This window comes from Betta splendens, chromosome 3 (genome assembly GCF_900634795.4).
Source record: "Betta splendens chromosome 3, fBetSpl5.4, whole genome shotgun sequence".
NCBI lineage: Eukaryota > Metazoa > Chordata > Actinopteri > Anabantiformes > Osphronemidae > Betta > Betta splendens.
In genome coordinates this window covers 1999507-2022363 of record NC_040883.2, presented here as the reverse complement: position 1 = coordinate 2022363, position 22857 = coordinate 1999507, and the positions used below count along the sequence as shown (strand labels likewise).

At 45.5% G+C, this 22857-nt stretch overlaps 2 protein-coding genes across 10 annotated transcripts; both read left to right on the top strand.

Moving 5' to 3' along the window:
* The first annotated feature begins 338 nt into the window (after positions 1-338).
* Positions 339-5286, top strand: LOC114852502 (sorting nexin-1-like). Of its 2 annotated transcripts, XM_029144953.3 has the most exons (15): positions 339-499; positions 914-1049; positions 1327-1433; positions 1515-1581; positions 1746-1789; positions 2296-2437; positions 2521-2599; positions 2683-2758; positions 2883-2996; positions 3114-3207; positions 3302-3507; positions 3625-3768; positions 3938-4018; positions 4144-4215; positions 4321-5286. In XM_029144953.3, exons 1-15 carry the CDS (start codon positions 380-382, stop codon positions 4369-4371), a joined length of 1533 nt encoding a protein of 510 aa, XP_029000786.1. In that variant the 5' UTR covers positions 339-379; the 3' UTR covers positions 4372-5286. The 2 variants fall into 2 exon arrangements, with proteins under 2 accessions (XP_029000786.1, XP_055363471.1); XM_055507496.1 differs by having other exon boundaries at positions 3302-3768.
* A 145-nt stretch (positions 5287-5431) lies between these two features.
* Positions 5432-22656, top strand: csnk1g1 (casein kinase 1, gamma 1). 8 transcript variants are annotated; one of them, XM_029144955.3, is made up of 14 exons: positions 5432-5952; positions 9622-10036; positions 10230-10270; positions 10928-10997; positions 13348-13496; positions 13983-14217; positions 14311-14396; positions 14654-14738; positions 14828-14976; positions 15058-15165; positions 16001-16111; positions 17267-17370; positions 18177-18200; positions 18897-22656. In XM_029144955.3, exons 2-14 carry the CDS (start codon positions 9850-9852, stop codon positions 18949-18951), a joined length of 1404 nt encoding a protein of 467 aa, XP_029000788.1. In that variant the 5' UTR covers positions 5432-5952; positions 9622-9849; the 3' UTR covers positions 18952-22656. The 8 variants fall into 8 exon arrangements, with proteins under 8 accessions (XP_029000788.1, XP_029000787.1, XP_029000793.1 ...); XM_029144954.3 differs by having other exon boundaries at positions 13345-13496; XM_029144960.3 differs by lacking the exon at positions 16001-16111.
* Positions 22657-22857: the final 201 nt, after the last annotated feature.

Sequence of the window (22857 nt, the reverse complement as noted above, 5' to 3'; positions counted from 1 at the left end):
CATTTCCCCTGCATCTGCAGAGATGCAGGGGAAACTGCCCCAGGGTTTAATGCCCTCTACTACAATTTGTAATTGTCAGTGGGCTGTTCCTGCTGACAGAGTCCACTCACATTCCCACTGTTTTGAGGACCAGTCATTGCTTACGTATCCCGCATATATAACGCAGGAGCATCACAGTCAACAGATATTTAGTAGGTTAATAAACTGGTTTCCACTTATTTATTGTAGTATTGTGTTTAATTTGTTACCGGTTTGGCGTCTTCAGTCGGTGGAGCCGCTGTAGTGACGCTGCTTTACCTGCAGGCGTCGCTGCAGCTGATCGCTCGACTCTTCTTCGCGCGTCTCGACTTCCGGCGACGTCGTCCTCACAACACGGAACATGGCGGCCAGCGCGGAGCGGAATCCTCCTCCCTTCCCTGCAGCCGAGGAGGGAGAAGCTGTGCTGGGTAACATGGCAGACGGAGACAGCGACGAGGGAGAGGACATCTTCGTCAGTAAGGTGCGTTCACGGACGAGTGGCGGTAACGGCGGCAGCCTGCGCCTAATTGTCTTGTTTGCATTGAGTCACAGCCAGAAAGTCCGTTTCTTTATCTGATCTCATTTGCAGTCACGCCTGTCACATATAACAGCGAACCATGAAAATAAACAGCAATAAAAACTACGGAATTTGCCATAAATGCGACTTGACAGCATACGACTTGTTACGGTTCATTTTGTTTTTTCCCTTTGTCGTCCAGATTAGTGGTTCGTTTTTATTTTGTTATTATCTAAATGTTCCGTTTTAAGCCATTTGTTCAGACCGTAACGTTTTGCTGTTGTCTGAGGGTGAAGCTCTACTTTTTTTTGCTTCATCAGTCACAAGACAACTGAGAGGAAGGAATCCGTGCTCACTGATTTGACCCGTGTCTCACAGATTAACCCCGTGAGTCGAGGCGTTTCTCAGCCCAACCACGTCCCTGAAGAACCTCCCGATCTGTTCGGTGACACCAGCGACGCAGCCGCCAAGTCCAACGGAGTTCACTCTGATGACGACAGCGACCTGTTTGCAGGTCAGAACGTCTTCAACACCGGTTACACGCAGATCACTTGTCATAAGACGAGGAGGAACGTTTTTAGTTTGTTAACGAAATGTTTCTACAGCAACAAGTGAAATTATAAACAGTGTTTTTCCACACACGATTAAGAGTTTAATTAAAGACACAGCTGCTCATAATTAATGTTTTAAAATGTAGTTGTGGCAGATTTACATCACGCGATTTAATGAAATAATGACCTTTGTGTTTTTATTATGCGATGAAGTCATTCAAAGGCCTTTTCCTTCCCCAGACGCACACACAGACGTGAGCACAGAGACTCACGGCAGCTCCGACAGGAAGGAGCCCTCCAGCGCTCGTCCTGGGGTTTCAGGCCTGCAGCCGACGTCGCTGGAGCAGGTACGGAGCACAGCTCTGCTGAGCTTCCAGTGAATGGATGCGTGTTGTAAACCTGACTGTGTGAAATGTTCCTAACTGCAGCTGGAGGAGGAAGAGGGCAAGGACAGCTTTGATGTGGACGTTGCTGTCACCAACCCAGAGAAAGTTGGTCAGTCCATGTTTTATATCGTCTGTGTTTAAGCTGATCCTGCTGTTCATTCATATGCTGTAGAAAACGTTAAAATAAATATGTTCATTATAGGACATGCGTTGTTTGAATGCAGTCAAACAGCATTGATTTCAGCTTTTAACTTCATGTTTTTGTTGTTGTAGGAGATGGCATGAATGCGTACATGGCCTTCAAAGTATCCACCAGGGTTTGTAGCAAAGCTTGTGTAAAACATATACAGTCCGGTCCATAAATAACGGAACACTGAATATTTTTGACGTGAAACTCTCTGTGTGACCAAAGCCATTCAGGGATTATAACTGGATCGAGCCGTGAGCAGAGTGCTTCACTTATAGTTTTAAAATAAATAGTTACCTCGCTAGTTTGTCTTCAGTGAAGAGAACGCAACTTCATTGACTGACCTCGCAGGTTTAACCCTTCAAGAGTCTTGTAGACTCGACTAGAAGTTCTTTTGCCTCTTCACCATGAAGACTTTGTCATGAATATTGTGTGGTGACCCACTTTAGCTGTCTTCAGCCTTTGGTCTTCTGTCAATTTTCCAAGCTCTTGTCTTGTGTTTTTTTCTGGCTAATGTTAAAGATATTCTCTGACAGAACTATCAGCATTCTGTTATTCATGGACCTGAATGAAACTATGTGAAGATCATTGTCAGTTGATCTCTTGTCAAGTGTTCATATCCTGTTTCGGTGTCAGACTTCGCTGCCGATGTTCAGGAGTAAGGCTTTCTCTGTCAGGAGGCGTTTTAGTGACTTTCTGGGTCTTTACGAGAAGATGTCAGTCAAGCAGTCGCTCCAAGGCTGCATCATTCCACCTCCACCTGAGAAAAGTGTCGTGGGTGAGCATCTCTTTATTTTTTTTTTGTCTGAGTATTTTGTATATTTTTGTCTCTTTAGTAACACGCATCGTTTGGATCAACAGGGATGACTAAAGTAAAGGTGGGAATGGACGATCCCTCATCAGTAGAGTTTGTGGAGAGAAGACGAGCAGCTCTGGAGCGGTACGGCGCCATCCATGTGTCACACTGTCTGGTAGAATTTGAAGTAGATTTTCTACTTGTTCCTCACTCCATGCATTTTGCAGGTATCTTCAGAGAGTCGTGAGTCACCCTCTGTTAATACAAGATCCTGACGTCCGCGAGTTCTTAGAGAGAGAAGATGTGGGTACTTCAAGTGTTTTCTAGCATTAGATGCAAAGTTTTAGTTGTTTTGTTACTTTTTAGGTTCTAGTATGTTGTCAAGAAAAGTTATTGGTGCCAACCTTTGACGTGTGTGTATCTTCAGCTACCCAGAGCAGTGAACACTCAGACGCTTAGTGGAGCTGGATTCCTCAAAATGATCAATAAAGCGTCAGACGCTGTCAACAAGATGACCATCAAGATGAACGAATCTGACACTGTGAGGAAACGCACGGCCTCCTTATGGAGACACAGCTCATGTTTGTTTCATGGGAAAAATGATGGAAATTCCAGAGAGATCAGTATGTTTTTCATGTCTTGTTTCATTTTCTCTCAGTGGTTTGAGGACAAATTCCAGGAGGTGGAGAATGAAGAGCAGCAGCTGAGGAAGCTTCACGCCATGGTCGACTCTCTGGTCAATCACAGGAAGGGTGAGCTGCGTGCACCTTCAGGAAGCACATGAGCACCGTCTCCCAGAATGGAACCAGCAGGTGAACGTTTCCTCTTTTCGTCCTTCAACACCAGAGCTGTGTGGGAACACGGCAGTATTTTCCAAAAGCATGGCCATGCTGGGAAACTCTGAGGACAACACAGCCCTGTCGAGGGCTCTGTCGCAGCTGGCGGAGGTGGAGGACAAGATGGAGCAGCTGCATCAGGAGCAGGCAGCTAGTGACTATTTCATCTTCGCAGAGCTGCTGGCTGACTACATCCGCCTGCTGGCGTCTGTGCGGGTAGGAACAAATACTGAGGATTGTAGGAACAGGAGGTTTTTAACTCCCTCTCGCTCTCTTGCTGCCTGCTCTGGGCCGTGGCGGGATCACGTTGTGTTTACCACCACTGCTACACAGGGCTGCTTTGACCAGCGCATACGGGCGTGGCAGCGGTGGCAGGAGGCTCAGAGCACGCTCCAGAAGAAGAGGGAGGCCGAGGCCAAGCTGCTGTGGGCCAACAAGCCAGACAAACTGCAGCAAGCCAAGGAGGAGATCGCCGAGGTAACGGGCGATGGCGGGAAACAGGCCAACACCGCTCATGACAAATCGGCTAGAAGCAGAACCCACAATCCATCACCATGTGTACTTGGTGGAGGAGCAGGTTCACAACTTGAGTCATGACATTCCATCTCATATCTGACTGTTTCCCCCTCCTCTCGTCCGTCCACAGTGGGAGGCGAGAGTAACTCAGTACGAGCGAGACTTTGACAGGACTGCAATGACTGTGCGCAAGGAGGTTCTCAGGTTTGAGGTCCGTTTACACACGTGGAAGAGCTAGAAAAATATTAGCTTTTCTAGCGCACGTAGAACAGCTAATATTTGACCTTGTCAATAGTCAGTGACACATCAAATTTTGTAAAACTTATGTCATTCCAGAAACAAAAAGCAAAGGACTTCAAGAGCCAGATAATCAAATATTTGGAGGCAATGCTACAGTCTCAACAACGGGTAATCATTAACTATATCTAGTATTGTTGGTGTGCTCTGGATAGACGGCTTTTTGTGATAACGTTTTATGATCAGGCTGTTTTAACAGTCTTTCTATTCTTGCAGCTCATAAAGTTTTGGGAGGCCTTCCTACCTGAGGCAAAGGCAATCGCTTAATGAAGAGGGTGACTCTTTTTTAAAGACCCCAACTGCCTTCTGTGAACACTTTACCTCTTGACCAGGAACTGAGAGGACAAGTTAGAAACACACGAGACGCTTTCATCCAGTTATTTTTCTTTTGTCATTTAAATCATAGCATATTCTCGTATTTTGTACAGTTCTTTGATATAATAAGCTGCCATATTTACAAACCATTATACCTTGTTTCTGTTCTTGACTTAAAAGCAGGAGTGAAGCAGAGATTTACCCGACCATAGTGTTTCTAAAGCCTGCTGTCTTTCAGTGGGCCATGTATTTATGTTTCCATATTAAAGCATTAACAACAGTACTGCCCTAAATTAACATTGCCTATAGTTTACATCAGTAGATGAATATACGTGAGCCATTCCAGCCTAACTAACGATACATGATGCACTAAATAGGAGGAAAGGCTGTTTTTAAGTAAAATCCACTGTTAATGACTAAAGTCATTACCCAGAAGTATCAGCACATTGTTACAGTGTATCACACTATACATATTAGATCATAGAGTGGTTACAAATGATGAAGAGATGTTGGGAGAGAAAAAGCTGCTTGTTAGTGTTTACTACTAGTGTTTTGTATTGATCCATTAGTTTCACTGCAGTTTCAGGTTCGTTCAGTGTCAGAGATCGAGGCCTGTTGAAGAAAATGTTTGATACCTGTATGAACGGACTCGTACCGTTGTTCATTACTTGAACGATGGCAGAAAGACACAGACATTCAAACCAGGTGGTCTCTTATTTTCTTATTTAGCATTTGTGTCGTTTTTCTGTCTGGTCGTGTTTACATAAGAATGTGCTTTATTTTTGTAACCACTTAGCATTAGTACACACATTTTCCTGGCAATACCCAACAGGTAGATGTACAAAATAAACATGGGTTAAAGCTTTAGGCTCCACAGAGTTCTGTTCTGTTCTGTTGGTGTGTGTGTGTGTGGATTATGGACTGAGTGGAATCAGACTCAATTATGTTACATCCTCATTAACTTAAAAGGCTCTTTTGTGGTTTAATGGTGCATTTGAAGGCTTTTCTACCTGCATGAATTATTATCTGACTCGTGTTGTGTCACACCTTTGTGTTACAGCATTTTATGTTTCTTAGATTCTTAAAGCAGAATTACAAGTTTTTGCACCCAACAACTTTTCCTCTACACTAACTTTAAATCAAGGTTCATACAAATGCACTTTTGAGGCCCAGTTACAGGTTTAATTTCTCCTGGTATCTGCGTTGTTCGGGCTCATTCGTGTTCCGGTTCGGTGCCGTGTGGACGCCGTCCGTTTAAAGCCCGCTCTGACCTGGAAGTCCGCGTGGAGAAGCGGGCGGTGCCGTCGTTCTACATCCGGTGCGCTCGCACTTTTTAACGGGCACCGAAGGCGGACGAGCAGCGAAGAATGGAGCGGGCTGCAGCCTCTGCGCCGCCGTCAGCGTGAAGCACCGCAACAACAAGCGACGCCGAGAAGCTCGCAGCGCGGCCCGGACGCTTGGTGGGCGGGCGGCGCGACGGACGGACGGACGGACGGAACCGCGGTGTCGGCAGCGTGCGGGTCTCCGTCGAAGGTGAGCCTGTTGTGTTTCCGCGGGATGCGCTCGCTGCTCGGGCTAATCGCCCGTCGCTAAAGGAGCTAATTTCCTTATTGCGCTCGGAGCGACTGTCACCCAGCTGGCGCTCCCCGCTCCGCGGGCGTCCGCTGCGGCGTTGGCACCGGGCGACACGTCGGGGCGCTGCGTTTGTAACTCCCGGATAAAAATGACAATAAACCGAGAGCGGCGCGGCTGCAGTTTCTCATTCTTCTCGCTCGGACTCGGCGGAGCGCTAGCCTGTGGCTACGCGGTGTTTGGCTAGCGCTAGCGTCTGTTGTGTGTTGGCGACCTAGCATGCTAACGGGGCTAGCGGTGCAGTCCGCTGCCTAATCGATGGGACCGCCTCGGGTGTCGGGCTGCTGCCGGAGGCTTTGTCCGTGACACGTCTCCGCAGAGTCGCCTGCTTGTTGTGTTCGCACCGAAGGCCCGTTTCAGGCGCCTTCGTAGCAGCCTCGGCTCGTAGCACTTCCTCACTTGCACTGAATTACAGCTGCGGTGCTGGGTCTGGGTCACCGTAGCGGCAGCCGGCTGAACCGAGGCCCGTCCTCCGCCGCTACCGGCCACTTTATTGTGGCGTGCGTCTGATTGACGGTTCTGGCTGCGGACGTCCTCTGTGATCGCGGTGGTCTGTGCAGAGATGAGCTTTTTATTGGTCACTAAATCAGCAGCGGTGCTCCTCGTCTCCCTCCATTAAATCAATAACTATTAACTGGATGCTTCGCTTCATAACGCAGTATAAAGCAGGTATTACGTTATGAGCTGAACGCCACGATCAAGGTGAGATCCAAAGGGCTGTTGTCATCTTTATAGGCTGCATTTATTATAAGGGTCACGTGACCACTTCACAATCAACCTCACATGTATTTTGTCCTGTCTGTAGATGATTTTAGTGCAGATTTCTCTACGTTAGCTTTTAAAAACGATAAACGACCATATGTGTGTGTGTGTGTATACTACCCTTATAAACTATAACTTGTCCATCCAACCTTTACATATGTCTGCTGATCCTGCAGTGTTTGAATATTTGTTCATGAAACCCCCGGACGGTCAAGTGGGAACACGGTTGGAGACGCACGGCGCCCGTGTGTGGATGCGCGTGGAGGTCGTGGAATCGCACTCGCCACCAGCTTGAGTCGCTCCAGAGTGTTGGAGCAGCAGCTGTTTGCTGGCACGGCCTCGGTGGGGGGTCTGCAGCGTTGGCAGCCCCCTCTCAGGCTGATCTTTCCACTGAAGGTTAATCGCTCCACTCTGAACATTTATGTTTTTGTAAAATGAAAGTATTTCAACCAAAAGAGGCCCTGACTGTTTACTTGCTGTAATGGAGGTTTTTAGGTCTTTGAGTCTGTTTTTAGTTCAGCGTTAGTGTTTTACTAAATGATTTATCATAGTGACTAATGTTGGGGTTTAAATCCCTCAACCAGCGTTTCCGCAGCTTTTTTCCAGCCTTTTATTACAGAAAGGAGTCTTTTGTCTGTAAAGCTCCACTCATGCTCATTTCATTAGATTAATATAGCAGTATTCTGAAAATAATAATTTTCTATGAACCATAACGCTAATCGAATATATTTTGTTTATTGTAAATAAAACTGATCCTGGCAGCATCATAGTAAATTAATGTGGAGTCTAATCATGTTGTGCATTTTATTATAAATTGGTAAATAAAGTCAGGTAAACAAATAAACCATGTGTTAAAAACAAGTCTACACAGTCATCAGACTAACAGAACCAAGTCACGGATCCGTACTGTGACTCAGCATCCGGGGCTTTAAACCAGTAATCTTATTAGACACCAGTCTAGTACTTTTTCACCTTGGCGATTATAAATATGAATCAGATTCATTTCTCACCTTGACTGTAAAATCCTTGATAGCTCGTCTTTCTGAGAAGCTTTCACAAGCTGGCGAGTTTTTATCAGGAGACACAGACGCCTCCACAGGGATCAAGGTTGGGGAATCCCCACCTTGCATCAACACCCAGGCAGCCAGTAATAAGCCTGAGTTCTTTTAGATGAATTTACAGAAAATAAAATGCATGGAGGTGTGTGACATAATACAAGGACGGTGATTTTGTCCAAATGTAGACGCTTTAGTTGTAGTTTGTTTACATTGTGCATAAGGTGTAACGTTACTTTAAACTGAGTGAAAACAAAACCTTTTAAACTGAAACTTGCACTTTCATGTTCTGCAAATAAACTAGACTGAAACCAGAAGGAACTGACGATGACGACCTAAGGCCCGTGTGGCAGCCTGTAATCTAACACTAAACACCCCAGTGTGTCCACATACAGCAAAGCCTTTAATTCTGTAGCTTCTGGCATCATTATAGCACCAACCTTAAACGTCTGATGCATTTATCCGGCCTGCGTTTACACTCCCAACATAACATCAGACATTGTCTACGGGAGTGGAACAAGAATGCACACACACACACACACACACACACACAGATGCTATTCACTGATTTGTGTAACCTTAACAACAGAGTAACAGTTTGTAATGCACTTAATTAACTGCGCTAAGCTTCTGTGTGATCGTCTGCTCAAGTGCATGTGGACATGAAGGGAGCTGCAGTCTGGGCTCCAAGGGGCTCAGCGGCAACCAGTAAATGATGAGTGACAAGGCTCTGATATGAATGAACAGCGTTTTATTACCATGCATCCACCAGAGAGTTTGTGAGAGGAGCGGTTAACCTTCCCTTCAGTCAGGACCCCCCCCCTCCCATGCTGATCCAAACACTTGCTCACACTGGATGTCTACAACTGATTATTTGCACAAAGGAAACTGTTGCAGCTCGACGCTGTTTTTTGCTGCAAACCTGTTTTACAGCCCTGTTGTTCTCTCCTTGGCTTTATGTAATAGCCACAGCGCACAGTTGCCCTTGAGAGCAAACTAGCTGTCTTTGATGCTGAGATCTGTGCAGGCAATACTGAACATGAGTCATCTGGAAGCCCACACACACACACACACACTTACAGCTGCAGCATTTCCATGCTCAGCAATAACAGCATTGTCATGAAAACACTGGGAACTGTTGATCTTTATTGAAAGTGTGATATATAAAATTATAGGTTTTAATAAATATTGTATGTTCTGTATTTACTGGAAATGACTAGTTGACTTTTGTCTCTAGCTTCCTGCAGGTCGTTAACCTGAGGAAGGTGATAAACAGAATCATTAGGACATAATCATACATGAAGCACTGCATGTGCAGTTTTAATTATTTATTCAACCTTTGATGAAATTTTACCTAGAGTAGAAAGAGAAACCCACTAAACGCTGTCCATCCAGTTAAGCTGAGGCGTCCTTGTGAGCAGACGTAGCTTTATGTAATTGTTTACATAATATTCCCGCTGGCTGGAGCTGTGGGTGGTGGAGAGATGCCTTCATGAGCAGACTATGACCTGAGGTTTGTGTTGATGCTCAAACTGGCGCTGTTTGTTCTGTGATGACTATCATTAAGGCCCAGGGGCGCTGTTACAGTGAACCGCCGCTGTCCTCATGTAGCTCTCCTGCTAATGCGTCCGTCCGGCTCCCGCCCCACAGCCACGTTCTGTCAGTGGGCTGCAGCACCCTCTTCATAATAACAGTGTAATTCAAATACGACCCCAAGTCTTCTGGTTCTAACTCTACCTTCCCTCTGTTGCAGCTCTTCTACTTTCTGACAAATGTTGAGGCCACAGATCAGCCTGTACGACTTCTGCTAGCGGTGCCAGGCTGAGGACAAGGCGACTGTAGCTCGGCTCTAGGAGGTGTCGTCTCATGAGAGTGGCTGTGCCGTGCAGGCGCTGCCAGTGACCGGGGCTGTGGAGGGCCTGGCCCACGAGGCCTTTCTGAACATCGCTCCGGGCTCCCACTGTCCTGTGCTGCTCACACCATGGATCAACAAAGAGATAAATATGGTGAGCGGCCCGCCAGGAGCACCAAGGTTTCCCAGGGAAGCCGAAGCGGACACCCGTCCCGACCGTCCGGCTCCTCCGGCTCCTCTGGGGTCCTCATGGTGGGGCCAAATTTCCGCGTGGGCAAGAAAATCGGCTGTGGAAACTTTGGTGAACTGAAGCTCGGTAGGTTTTATTGTGGCTATGGGTTAAATGGCTCCAAACCCATTAAATATGTTTATTCCTAATATACAAATGGCAAATCTATTAGTACAACTAATCAAAGCAAATGCTAATTATTACCTGTAGTAGAGCTGCAATGAGAGCAGGATGTAATGTTCAGCTATAGAAAATGATTAATTCTCCTGTCTTATTTCAGGTAAAAACCTCTATACCAATGAGTATGTAGCTATTAAACTGGTAAGTGGACCTTTTCCTTCTTGAAAGATTTGACCCTGGTGTGGTTGATTTGAGATGGGCTGTGTTTGTGTGTGATGTATAGTAAAGGACTGACTTGTGTGAATATGCTGCATGATGACACATTCATGTCCATCTTGTGCCTCAGGGTGATTCACTGGGCATGTTGTCATACTGGACCCTTCTGGTCTCAGAAGGAGAATAACGTTCAGTGTAGGTGCTTGTCTAGGCTGGAAATCAGGACTCCTGACTCATGCTTCTATCGTTTCTCTGCATCACCAAGTTCTGTAGGTTCCTAATACAATTATTTGAGTGTGAAACGTCATTGACCTGATAAAGTTTTTCTTTGTCCTGAACACTTCTAAATTTGGAGGTTTGTCCTGTTTTAACCAAATGTATGTGGTTTGCTTCTGAGGACTCTGTTGATGCGGTCAGTGGAGTTCACCGTCTCCTCACAGTTTGCTTTTTATTCCAAGTGATGGGTGAATTTATTATTATTATTTTATTTGCAAGAGCCGAGCGACGTCGGCACAAACCCACACCTGAGGCAGTGTTTGTGCTTTTAGTGCCTGTTAGTGTTTTAGAGCTTTTCGCTATGAATCACCCAAAAACTTTGCCGCTGCCATTTCTCCTCTCTTAATCCTGATCTCCTCTGTGCAGGAACCAGTGAAGTCGAGGGCACCGCAGCTGCATTTAGAGTACCGGTTCTACAAAACGCTGGGAACCACAGGTGAGGTCACAGATGATCGTAGCCGAGTGCACCACAAAAATCAGCCCTGCAGATTGTTCCATTGCCACAACAGCGGATTACTCTCCTCCTGTTTTCTGTCAAAACGGAGACAGGTCACAAACTGAATCTCAAGGTTCTTGTGTGTGTGACCAGGTGGAGGCCGGTGACCTCGTTGAATTCACTGCAGCAGCTCATCTTTTTGTTCTGAAACACTACCTTCTTGTGGTTATCTTCAGAATGTGCAGAAAATGTTGCACACTGTGTTTGAGGTTATTTAGTTGCATTGCTGTGTTCTTATATGTCACCAGAGACCTTTCTGCAGAAAATTCAACCTTTTATTTCTGTGGATTAAATGGCTGTGAGATCTGTATTAAGAAGGAAATATCTCCTCCAGTCCTTGTTATAAAATTGACTATTAACCAGTTGAGCCCAAAAGCTTTTAGCCGGCGTCTCATTTACATTTTCACTGCATAGATCTGAACACAAAGAAACAGCTTGTGCCCCTTGAACTCTGACCCTTCAGCGCCCAAAAGTGTGAACATGGTCACGTTTCACATCCAACCACTGATCCCAGACCAGCGCCAGGCTGCGTAGCTTTTCATGAGATCAGACTGAGACAAAGAATAAATGTGAATGTTGGTTGTAAAGGGAAAGGTCTTTTCTAGTCGCTGTTTATTGCCGTTCTGGTGAAATGGTCTGTGTGTATGTAATGCTGGCAGTCACATGAATATGCTTAAATCAGTGATTCCACTGTCGCTTACACAGGGAGAAGTCTATACTTATATACTGAGTATATGGGCTTTTGTTTTCCAAAGGCAAGAAGTGGAAAAGGCCAACTGTGCGGAAACTCATTAAGTATTTAGAGTGGCTGTGCTTCTCCCAGCACTAACCTGCCTCTGTCCTCTCCTCCAGATGGGAGAACGTGACCTCATTTCTTCTTCGTTGTGTGCTGTGCCACATTCTTCTCAGCCAATGTGGTTGTTACAGTGTCTGTGGACGGTCTTTATGAATTAATGTGGTCTGACTCAGCCGCTCAGTCAGGTGTTGTTATCTGATGCATAACCAACTGTCACCCGGTATTAATGAGGCTGCTTTGATTAGGAATCTGTAGAATGTCTTTCCAACTATGATGTGAGAATCGTCGGTACATTAAGTGTCGGCCGCTGCTTTGGCTTCGTAAGCGAGCAGAAAATGAGACATTGTTGCATGGAGGACAGGACATGTAGACACTGTTTAAGCCCTGGTTTTCTCTGTCACAACAGAGACCATGGTGCAGCTTCTGCAGGTAAAAATATTCATTTAACTGAACTCTGACCAGTCTGTCACTGGGTTTACTTGCTTTAGTGAACACTTTTTATGGTAAAGGGCTTTCACTCTCTGTCCAATGGGTCCCATTATTCCTTTGAACCATGGGAGAAACACAGCGCTCCACGCATCACCATTATGTTGCCTTTAATTAAAATATTGCTACAAAAGAAAATAACTTAACTAAAATAAAAATTAGTTTGGATGACTAAACTGAATTCCTGTCAGTGATGGATTAATTATTAAGGGAGCAGCTTCTACCAGATGGTCTAAATGATACATCCATGCTCAGGACCAGTCTTCCCATAAAATCTGTTCTTTGACAGCTGGTTGACAAATTGCGCACACATACAAATGAGAGAGATTTGGACAAGTTCCCACCAGTTGGAGTTAAAACCGTTCATTCATCACGCACCATAAGTGCCTCCTCAATATAGGATTCACATAATGTGTATCTGTACTTGGACGGTGGAGTTGTGAAGCAGTATTCGTATCTCCTGTCTTCTTTCTGCCCCGTCTCTGAGCTCTATATAAACGTATGCCTATAGTAGCTGACATCCAGATTCATCCTGTGCTTCCTCTATTCCCAGTGTTCGATGGTAAAAAGTAAAACGTGACTGAGCGACCGTTTATCCACTTATTTGCAGGACGCTGCTAATCCAACACGTTTTTCGGCCTCCCACTAGCACTCGGGCTTTCAGAGCACTCATTCCTATGGTACAATTAGCAGCCCACAGAAGCGCGTGATGGTGTCCAGGAAGGCAGGATGGCGCACGGCATGACTCCTACGAGCCCATATGTTATCTGACGGCATCGGCGCCACCTCTCCTGCTGCACTGCCTTTCTTATTGACCAGCTGTGAAGTCGGACCTCTTCAGCGACACACTCAGAATAAATATGTTAAATCAGTGCAGTTTCTTTAATTAGACCTCCATGCTTGAGTTGTTTTCAGCAGAATAAGAACAATAGCGTCACGATGGCAGCGTGTTCCCACCTCCAGACGACTGCTGGCCCTTATGTCCTGTTTTCTATGACCTCTCAGCAGAAGGAGTGCCCCAGGTGTTTTACTTTGGGCCCTGTGGGAAGTACAACGCCATGGTTCTGGAGCTGCTGGGCCCGAGTCTAGAGGACCTCTTCGACCTCTGTGACAGGACCTTTTCACTGAAGACCGTCTTAATGATCGCAATTCAACTGGTGAGTGCACGTCGTTAAATCACATGTTCAAATGGTTTCTACTCGCTGGAACAGTAGAATGTGTGAATATGTCATTAGTCACTTTAAGATGAAGGATCTTACAACAGTTTGTACGTCGTCGTCAGACCACAGAGGTCTAAATACTAATTGGTCATTTGTCAGTGGACACATGAAGAATCAGGTGAAAAAGGAGCTAAACCATCAGTCTTATTAGGACTGAGCAGCTCAGGAGATGGTGTGACCTCATCACAAAGGTCCTGACATGTAATTCTGAAGTGTTGCTCTTCGCTCCGAGTCAGAGCCGCCAGAGAAGACGCTTAAATGCTAAGATGGGTCCAGTGAGCCTCACTTGTCTAATGGTTAAATTGACTTTTTCAATGTATGGAAGAACTTTATTTGCAATATGGTCTAAATGTTGTGGAGTCAAAATGTCAATGAGTTGAATTGACATCAACGTTGCTGCTTTTTGTTTGTTTTTGTCTCCAGATTTCTCGAATGGAGTATGTTCACTCTAAAAACCTCATCTATAGAGATGTAAAGCCTGAAAACTTCCTCATCGGACGACAAGGGAATAAAAAGGAGCATATTATCCACATCATTGACTTTGGCCTGGCTAAAGAGTACATTGACCCTGAGACCAAAAAACACATTCCGTACCGGGAGCACAAGAGCTTGACTGGCACCGCCAGATACATGTCCATCAACACACATTTAGGCAAAGGTGAGGTCCACGGCTCGTGTTTGTTGTCTGAACCAGTCTGTCTCCGGCTTCTTGACGTTTTGTACTAAAACTTTATGAAATGTGTTGCTACAGAGCAAAGCCGGCGGGATGATCTGGAGGCCCTAGGCCACATGTTCATGTACTTCCTTCGTGGGAGTCTACCATGGCAAGGACTAAAGGTATGACGAGCACATGGACGTGTTCCAGCATAATACGCTTTGTCCTCTGTGGAAAGTCATCAACGCAGACCTAGAAGCAGAACCTTAGGAGCCAAATGGGCGGAACACCTGCCACAGTCTGAGCCCGGCCAGGAAACTGTCCTACAACTCACACTCCCCCTCCTTTCCCACCTAGTGTCCTGCCTTTGCCTGTTTACTGTGCACTGTCCAATAAGATGCCAAAGTATAACCTCGCTGTTGGTTTCAATCACCTGCAGGCAGACACTTTGAAAGAGCGATACCAGAAAATTGGAGACACAAAAAGAAATACTCCCATCGAGGTCCTCTGTGAGAACTTCCCAGGTAGACGACTGTATGAATCTACACACAAACACCTCATGGCTGGTGAGTTCGTTCCTCCAGATTCTCACTTGCTTCTCTGCTTCATCCAGAGGAGATGGCCACTTACCTGCGATACGTGAGACGGCTGGATTTCTTTGAAAAGCCTGACTATGAGTATCTGAGGACTCTGTTTACTGAGCTGTTCGAAAGGAAAGGATACACCTTTGACTACACCTACGACTGGGTTGGCCGACAGATCGTAAGTACAGACTGGTAACAGAGGCACTTGGAAGTGGTCGGGTTTCTCCAAGCTGCTTGACCTTCCGTTTGTTCCTCTCAGCCGACTCCAGTGGGCTCTGTCCATATAGACTCTGGTGCATCTGCTGTCACGAGAGAGAGCCATGCTCACAGAGACCGTCCCTCACAGCACCAACCAATTAGAAACCAGGTAGGACCAGCATCGCTCCCAGTATCAGGTCTCTGTAAGCAAAGGATTTATTATGGTTTGATCCAGTCTTGTTGGAGCTGAGTTATACAGATCAGTTTTTTTTATCTTTTCATTTTATGTCATCCTGCTCCTCTTCCCATAATGCATTACTTCATAAGCGTTCAGTGAAGACAGGAAGTGGGTTGTCCAGTTATTCACCTCTGAGGAGGTCTGCTCTTCACACAAATAAATTAACTGTAGCTTCAGTCATATTGTTAGCTTAGCATTTTTTTTCTTATCAATATATTTTATGCAAAAGAACCGCAGTTCCCTCTTCTAGTGAGTGTGACGACTGATCCCAGTGTAGAAACCAACGACAGCTGCAGGAGGTGAACGAGTGTTAGAAGTGCCTTCATCCTGTGCTTAGTTAGAACCAGCTGATCTGTCTCCGTCTGTGGTGATGGTGTCTTTTCGGATCGTTAAGGATCCTCGTCTTCCTGCTGCTCTTCCTTTTAGAATGACTCTGGTTGTGGTAATACGGCACACATGGACACTTGTTTCTTGTTTTATTCTGTTATGCAATTTACTTTGAATTCCTGTGTTCTTTAAATGTAACTGAGATGTGGGAGAACAACACCACGTGGTTTCAGTTTTCTGCCTGAAGCCTCGCTTTGATTTTAATTTGCTCTTTTGTTTTGCTATGTTTTTTTCCTTCCACATCTCTCGTGCTTTGCATGGTACCTGGCCACGCACACCTAAATGCCCATCTTTCCTAACACAAATATTTCATCACTCCCCCCACCTCTTTCATCGCACTCCTGGTCCAATTCCCCTCTAATCGCCGGCACCCGAGCAGACCGCCGCCTCCGACCGACGAGGAGCATGGGAGGTGCAGCCCACACGCCAAGCAAACTCCTCCTATCTGACCTCCCACCTGGCAGCGGACAGGCACGGGGGCTCAGTGCAGGTATACACCCCTCACCTAATCAACCCAGGCTCTATGGAGTCAGATCTGTCTCATTCAGTCAACAGCTATTTGTGTTATTAAATATGGCAAAAGTATTTTTGTCAGGTTAAGTTGTTACTTAAAATCATCTTTAATAAAGTAACTTTAAATCAAACGTGATGGAAAGTGACATTTAAAATGTGATTCTCCAACACTGATGGAAATCTTTGGTCATGTCAACGCTGGGTTCCACGAGCGTGTGTCAGGAGAAGCAGCACTTTCTACACTAGAGAGACAGATCTACTCTCATAGACCTCCCTGCACCTTTTGCCCCTGGCTGGGAAACGTTACTTTCCTGCACCACCATATGCATGTCATCTGGTGCCACACACCCGAATGGTGGACGTGGTCTTTGAAGGTAGCAGACCTGCTGGCAGGACTTTGGGCCCGGGTCCTTCCAGGGTTTACGGAGCTTAGACATTCCTCATCAGATCAAGATGCCTTTTGCATGGCAGGGTGACCCGGCAACGCTGGCTCCGTGCATGTCTGACATCAGGGCGATGCTCATCAAACCCTGACTCCTCCAAAGAGTTCTCCCTTTTCCAACAAAACCTTTTGTACGTTGAATGCGCCGTTCCTCCGCTAAATGTCCTGTGTTGTGGACATGTTACAGTAGTTTAGAATTTCAGTTCTACCATGTGGTAGAGATGTTACTTGGCGCCTCCAGCTTTGATTAGACGTCAGGAAAAGTTATTTGAAGCTAGAAATCTGACCAATATCTGATCAAGGTGGTTCAACAGTCTAGGAAGCAATTTTATACCCTTCACATCAAAATGATCAACTTACTGTTTGATTTGAAACTGATGAAGTAGAAACTACCAGGCCGGTTTATCCATCAGCACTAACTGTTTAGTTGCATTTTATTTGTTGCTTCGATGTGGTCGTTTTTGTTGAATTAAAGATATTTGTGTGTGATGAAGCATTCTGTTCTCTGGTGAGCCACACGTCTTTGCATCTGTGTGTTTGTTGCTGTGAGCAGTGAAGTGGTGACCTAATGTCTGTTTGGTTTTCACCTGCTGACGCTTCCGGTCACTCTCACACAGACTCTGACCAAGCGACTGACTGTTAACTGCCCTGTGCTTCGTTCCGAGTAACGCCCTCCCGTCTGTGCCGCAGGTGGTCAGCTCGACCAATGGGGAGCTGAACGCAGACGATCCCCTGGCTCATTCCAACGCTCCCATCACAGCTCAGGCAGAGGTGGAGGTGGTCGACGAGGCCAAGTATGTGTCATTCAGCCGCCACACTTCTCCTCCGTGTCCATCTGTCGCTTCCTCTCTCCTCATTCTCTCACGTGCCACCTTTTTGTGTGTGTGTGTGTGTGTGTGTGTGTGTGTGTGTGTGTGTGTGTGTGTGTGTGTGTGTGTGTGTGTGTGTGTGTGTGTGTGTGTGTGTGTGTGTGTGTGTGTGTGTGTGTGTGTGTGTGTGTGTGTGTGTGTGTGTGTGTGTGTGTGTGTGTGTGTGTGTAATAAATCATCTCCTTTTCTGACTCAGCCTGGGGTTAGGGTTAACCCTAGCGCCCAGTGACTTTAGACCTCTGTGACTCTGTCTACATCAGCGGTGGACAAAGGTTCCGGCGGTGGTGGAGACGGTGTGACCTGGATTCACTCTCAGAGCACAACCACAACTCTAAGCACACGGGCCTGTTGGCTGACTGTGATGTGGGTCCGCTGACTGGCGAACGCACACAAACATGTTAATGGTCACGATCCGTCCTCTGCCGTCACATCCAGCAGCTGCACTACATATCTGGCACAATATCTGCCATTGTGTGTCAGATGATGAATTGCTAATATTTACATTTAGGGACCGTCAAACACAACGAGGATTTGTTTAAGCTGCACTCAGCGCATGTCTCTCATACATTATGGGATGTAATGTGCAGCTCCTTTCTGACCTGTTGCCGTCTCCGTGTCCACCCGTGTCCTGTGCATGTTTGTGCAGCATGTGCCCCGTCCCATCTTCGGTGTTGCTGTATTAATCTATCGTTCTTTTCTCTTTACACTCTTTCCTCTCTCTTCTTCTGTAGCTGCGTGAAAATGCTCAACCTGTGGTGAGTCCCTCTCTGCTCGTCCACATCAGACTCATGGGACAGGGAGTGGACCAGCCTAGGCTGGGCCCAGTGGAGTTACTTACAAACCTTAACCACTGACTCTCACTGGTACAATAGTGCATAAACCCCAGAGAAGACTAGTGCACATCAAGTCTCTGCCCCTTTCTGCCTTGTTGAGGATCAGTTGCTGTAAACTGTGCTGCAGTGTTAGCGTGTAGCCACTTGTTTTAAGTCCTTTCTAAGCAGATTTGGCTCCAGATTGAAGGATTGGTGCTGTTGTATATCACTGATGAATATGTGATCCAGTCACTGTCCTGTGTCTCCATGCAGCTTGTTTTCTTGTCTCTGTGTGTTTTATGGACCGTGTCTCGTGCTCGTTGTTTGCTCTGCTCCATATTTTGCGTAGGTTAAATCTTGTTTTTAAAATCACTGCAGAAGCTTTAACTTGACCCTCTGCTTGGTCAAGAGGCAGGAGGTGAAAAAACCAAAGCCTATACTGCTAATGATGTTGGATAATAAGCTAACAGCTGATTATGTTTGGCAGCTGCAGTTCTGACTAATTATCTCCAACTTGTCCAGACTTTGACTGGAAGCTTTTAATGATTGATTGAAGCAGCCCCTCGTGTTTGTTTTCTTTTGCTTCATCTGAAGCGTCTCCCATCCTCCACTGAATGTAACATGCGGTTCTGTTTGCAGGTGCTGCTGTTTCTTCAAGCGAAAACGGAAGAAGAACACACAGAGGCACAAATGATCGTCCGCCACCGGCCTGAATGTTCCAAGAGACCGGCTCAGTTGATTGTCATTAGAGAAATCACACAGGCCCCTTTCAGAAATAAAAAGGGAGGCAACAGAAAGATGGTGATTGAATCGTCGACCAGTCGACTGGGTCGAGGTGAACAGGACACTTGGCTTTAGATGAGGAGCCCCTTTTTTTGTCCCTTGTTCAAAATGCGTGGGAATGTTTTGCAGGCCAGTCGCCGACCCGGGAACTTTCTGTTGGAATTTTGCAGAGGATAATCCTGAAGACACCGTTTTGTAATATGTGTTTTTCTCATTTTTTTAAATTCTTGTTTCTCTTGTGATTTTGCAAAGCAAGAGGCCGACCCTGCTGTGGAATCTCGCCACCTTCCCGTTCTATACTACGATCTCTCTGTTGGACTCGCGTCATGTTTTCAGTTCCTCTCTGTCGAGTCCCACTGCGCTGCTTTGCCCGTTGTCTGTTGCCGTCTCATTTCCACACAAAGCTCTCTTGGTCATTCCTGACATGGGATTGAATGTAAATCTACAGACAGGGAGCGTCGAGTGTTGATGCATCCATGTGGCTCCTGGACTTTTTCCCATGAGGCACTGGGGCCGGGCCTGAGACGACGGTGGACCAGAGGTGCCTCCTGCATGGGGTCCTCTGACGATGACGTCTGGGTCGAATCACTCTGCTGGACCCAACCGCTCTCCAGTCACACTACAGTCTCTCATGCAGTTTTGCTCTTGTTGGCTTTGTGACATTGAGCAGCAACCTGACACTTGTAGGAAAAAGAAAAGTATACTATTTATGATATTTATCTCTTGGCTGCCACCAGATTTCTTACTAATTGTTAACATACACACTGAATGTATGGACAGAAACAGAGCCTTCATTTAAACATGCACATGGGAAGAAGTTTAAAGCCAATGCTTTAAAAAAGGAAACAAAGACCAAAACCGGGTGCTTTGGCGATTGAATCACAGCTTCTCAACGCTACTGTCCACTGCCTTAACCACAACCACAACACATCACCAGTTGGATACACAAGGCAGCATGAGGCTTTGTGCAGCGCAGTCCCTACGGTCTCCAAGAAGCCCAGAGCTTCGGCATCAGAGCAGCGGCTTCCGTTGTAACCATGATTTTCCACGGGATCGAAGCCAAAAGGGAAGTTTGGTGAAACAACGGCGTAGAGCTCCCTGTCCCGTCCTGTCCCAAGACCTTTGTGCTGCAAAGCGGCATCTTTTGGTCCCGTGTCCTCGAAGGTGAGGGCGGAAACCAAATGGAAGTGAGCGATGGCGGTAACGTGAACTCGTCCGCACCAGTTGTTTTTTTTGTTTTATTTAGTGTCATGGAGGACTGCCTTGAAACAATATCCTCAATACATCAGCTTGCCTATCCTCCTAATAACAAGTGAATCTCCATACACGTTTTATTTTTCATTTTATATCTTGCTAATGTGAATTTCTTGAATGCAATTTTTGTTTCTTCATTCCAAATAGCCATGGTTTTATGGGGAAAGAGAGGGTAACAAAAAAGCTCCAACCCATGTCTGCACTACATTTGTTGACCCTGGCTTTCCCAGACAAAACCCTGCCTTCTTAATATTGTACTTTTAAATGTGCATATTACTTTATTGTAGTTGCCTCGTGTGCTAGGCCTTCCCTATAGGGTGCGGGGACACACCTGCTCAGTTCTTGTTGGTTTTGTGCCATGACAGACTCCTCATCCTGTGTGTGCGTACACACACACACACAGTCCTAAATGGTTGATGCTCAGTAGAGTGTTAATTCGGCATGTTGTGGATCTGCTCCATCATCTAACGACGTTGTAGATGCGAACGAATGAACGAACTCGGTGAATCCGTATGTAAACCTGCTTGTTGCGCGTATTTACACTGTATAGGTTTATTCTTGCCCCTGACTTGTCAGTTACTCCAGGGTCTAAGTTATTGTTATTGAAAGTACTTGAATATGAAAATCTACGGGAGCTTTTTGTGCGTTTCTTTGTTCATTTTCTTCATCATTCTGCTAATTAGGATTTGAGGTGGGAGCGCTTTTGGATGGTGTCTGTTTCTTTGAGACGTCTTAGTGCCTCGAGTGCGTTGGACAGGTGCTGTCATGGACTCGCCTGTGGGGGCGAATGACCAGGTGAGGCGTTTGGAGTTCGGTTCCGCAGGTGTGGAGGTTAAGACCCTCACGTTGTGCTGACAGATGAATCGCCCCATTATTTGACAGCGAACCTGTGACGCCTGCTGCTGGTTAAGCATCAGCGGCACATGAATTGTTTAACTCCAGCAAATTAGGAAAACCAAGTATTCGTGTAGTGAGCTGAATTGCAGCATTAGAGCCTCCAGTATTGGCCCCCTCCTACTTTTCCCGAGTGCCATTCCTGAGACTTCTGCTCACTTTCTGCCGGTGCCAGGAACACATGAAGTTGTTGGTTTGCTTGTTTCACCACCACATTCCACTTCTCGTCCATCATTTTAAATAGTCGCAGAGCAACGCGGCTCGTTTCAGTACCAAGGAGTGTTGGGACAGGTTTTTTTTTTTTTTTTTTGGCAAATGTGTGTTGACATTTCTGTTGATTTCTCACTTTTGTCATAACTCAAATGAAACTGACACCATTTTATCATATTTATTACTCTGGCGGTAACTTTGTGACCGGTCGTCTGCTTCCTTCTTAAACCGTGGGTCGTCTCGCTCTTGGCTCATGGATGACATGGATGATATATTCTGAAGTATTTCCGTTTCACTCTTTAGGCCTTGTACAGAGCCATATATTAGTACTAGTGTATGATTTTCATCTGCATGGCTTATCTGGAGAGCGGGGCGATCAGTCTCTGCTCCCATGAATAGGGCTCAGGCACTGTTTGCTCCATAAGGAATAATGGCTTCCAGTCCTCACGTAAAATAAATAACACGTCACATTTCACTTCTTTTTTTTTTTTGAATGTTTGCTTCAGTCAGTGTTTGTGTTTTTGGCTTCGGTTGTGTGTTACTCATTCCTGTGTCCAAGCGAAGAGTGGTTGAGGTATGAATCAATGGCTTCTGTCCTTTTTGGTTCTCTGGCACTTTCCCCTTGTTGCTGTACTGTAGAACTGTCTTGGATTACTGTATATTTTCTTTAAGGGAGAGGGTTTTAGGTGACATTTACTGCAATATTGTGGTGATTATTTGAAATTGTAAACTGTACAGCGTTCACAACTGTAGTCTGTTTTTGTTTTTTGTTTTTTTGTTGGGATTTCATATAAAAGATGTATTCCTAGATTCTTTTTTTTCCTGACTGTGGAAAATCAAATTGTACAGCTCCAAGAGTTTATCGTCCCCTCAGCATTGTTTTTATTTTTTCCTTTTTTTTTCAGAGCTATGATTAAGAGAAATCTTAAAACTGTAAATAAATATTATTGTGTTAAAATATGAATGTCACTTCAAAAATGTATTTGAATGAGTTTGTCAAGGGCTTCAAGAATGAAGGACCCTCTTTTTTTTTTTTCCTGTTTTATGGTTTCATGCTTTTAATTTGCAGAAAGGTAAAGGTCCTTTTAGCAAAAATGCCTATGTTTTTTTCTTTTTCCTCGTTGGACTCAAAATACAATTTGTCACACATGAACCTTATAAAATCACTTTTTATTCCCTCCACACCTAAAGGGAAACTCCGGTTTGCACCCTTTTTTATGTAAAATAAAGGATCTCTCCACTTTGTGGGAATATCTTCTGTTGCTTGTTGTTTTTGATTTGACACCTAATGTTCCAGTTACATTGATTCAGTAAGATGTTTTACACTTGCTTACATTTATTGTAATGCATGTGTGGTGATGACAGTGAGACATTGATGTACACAAAAATGAGACACACTGACTTCTGGTCTTTAAAAAGCTAAATATCACTCAAGGACCAGAACAGTGATTATTAATTA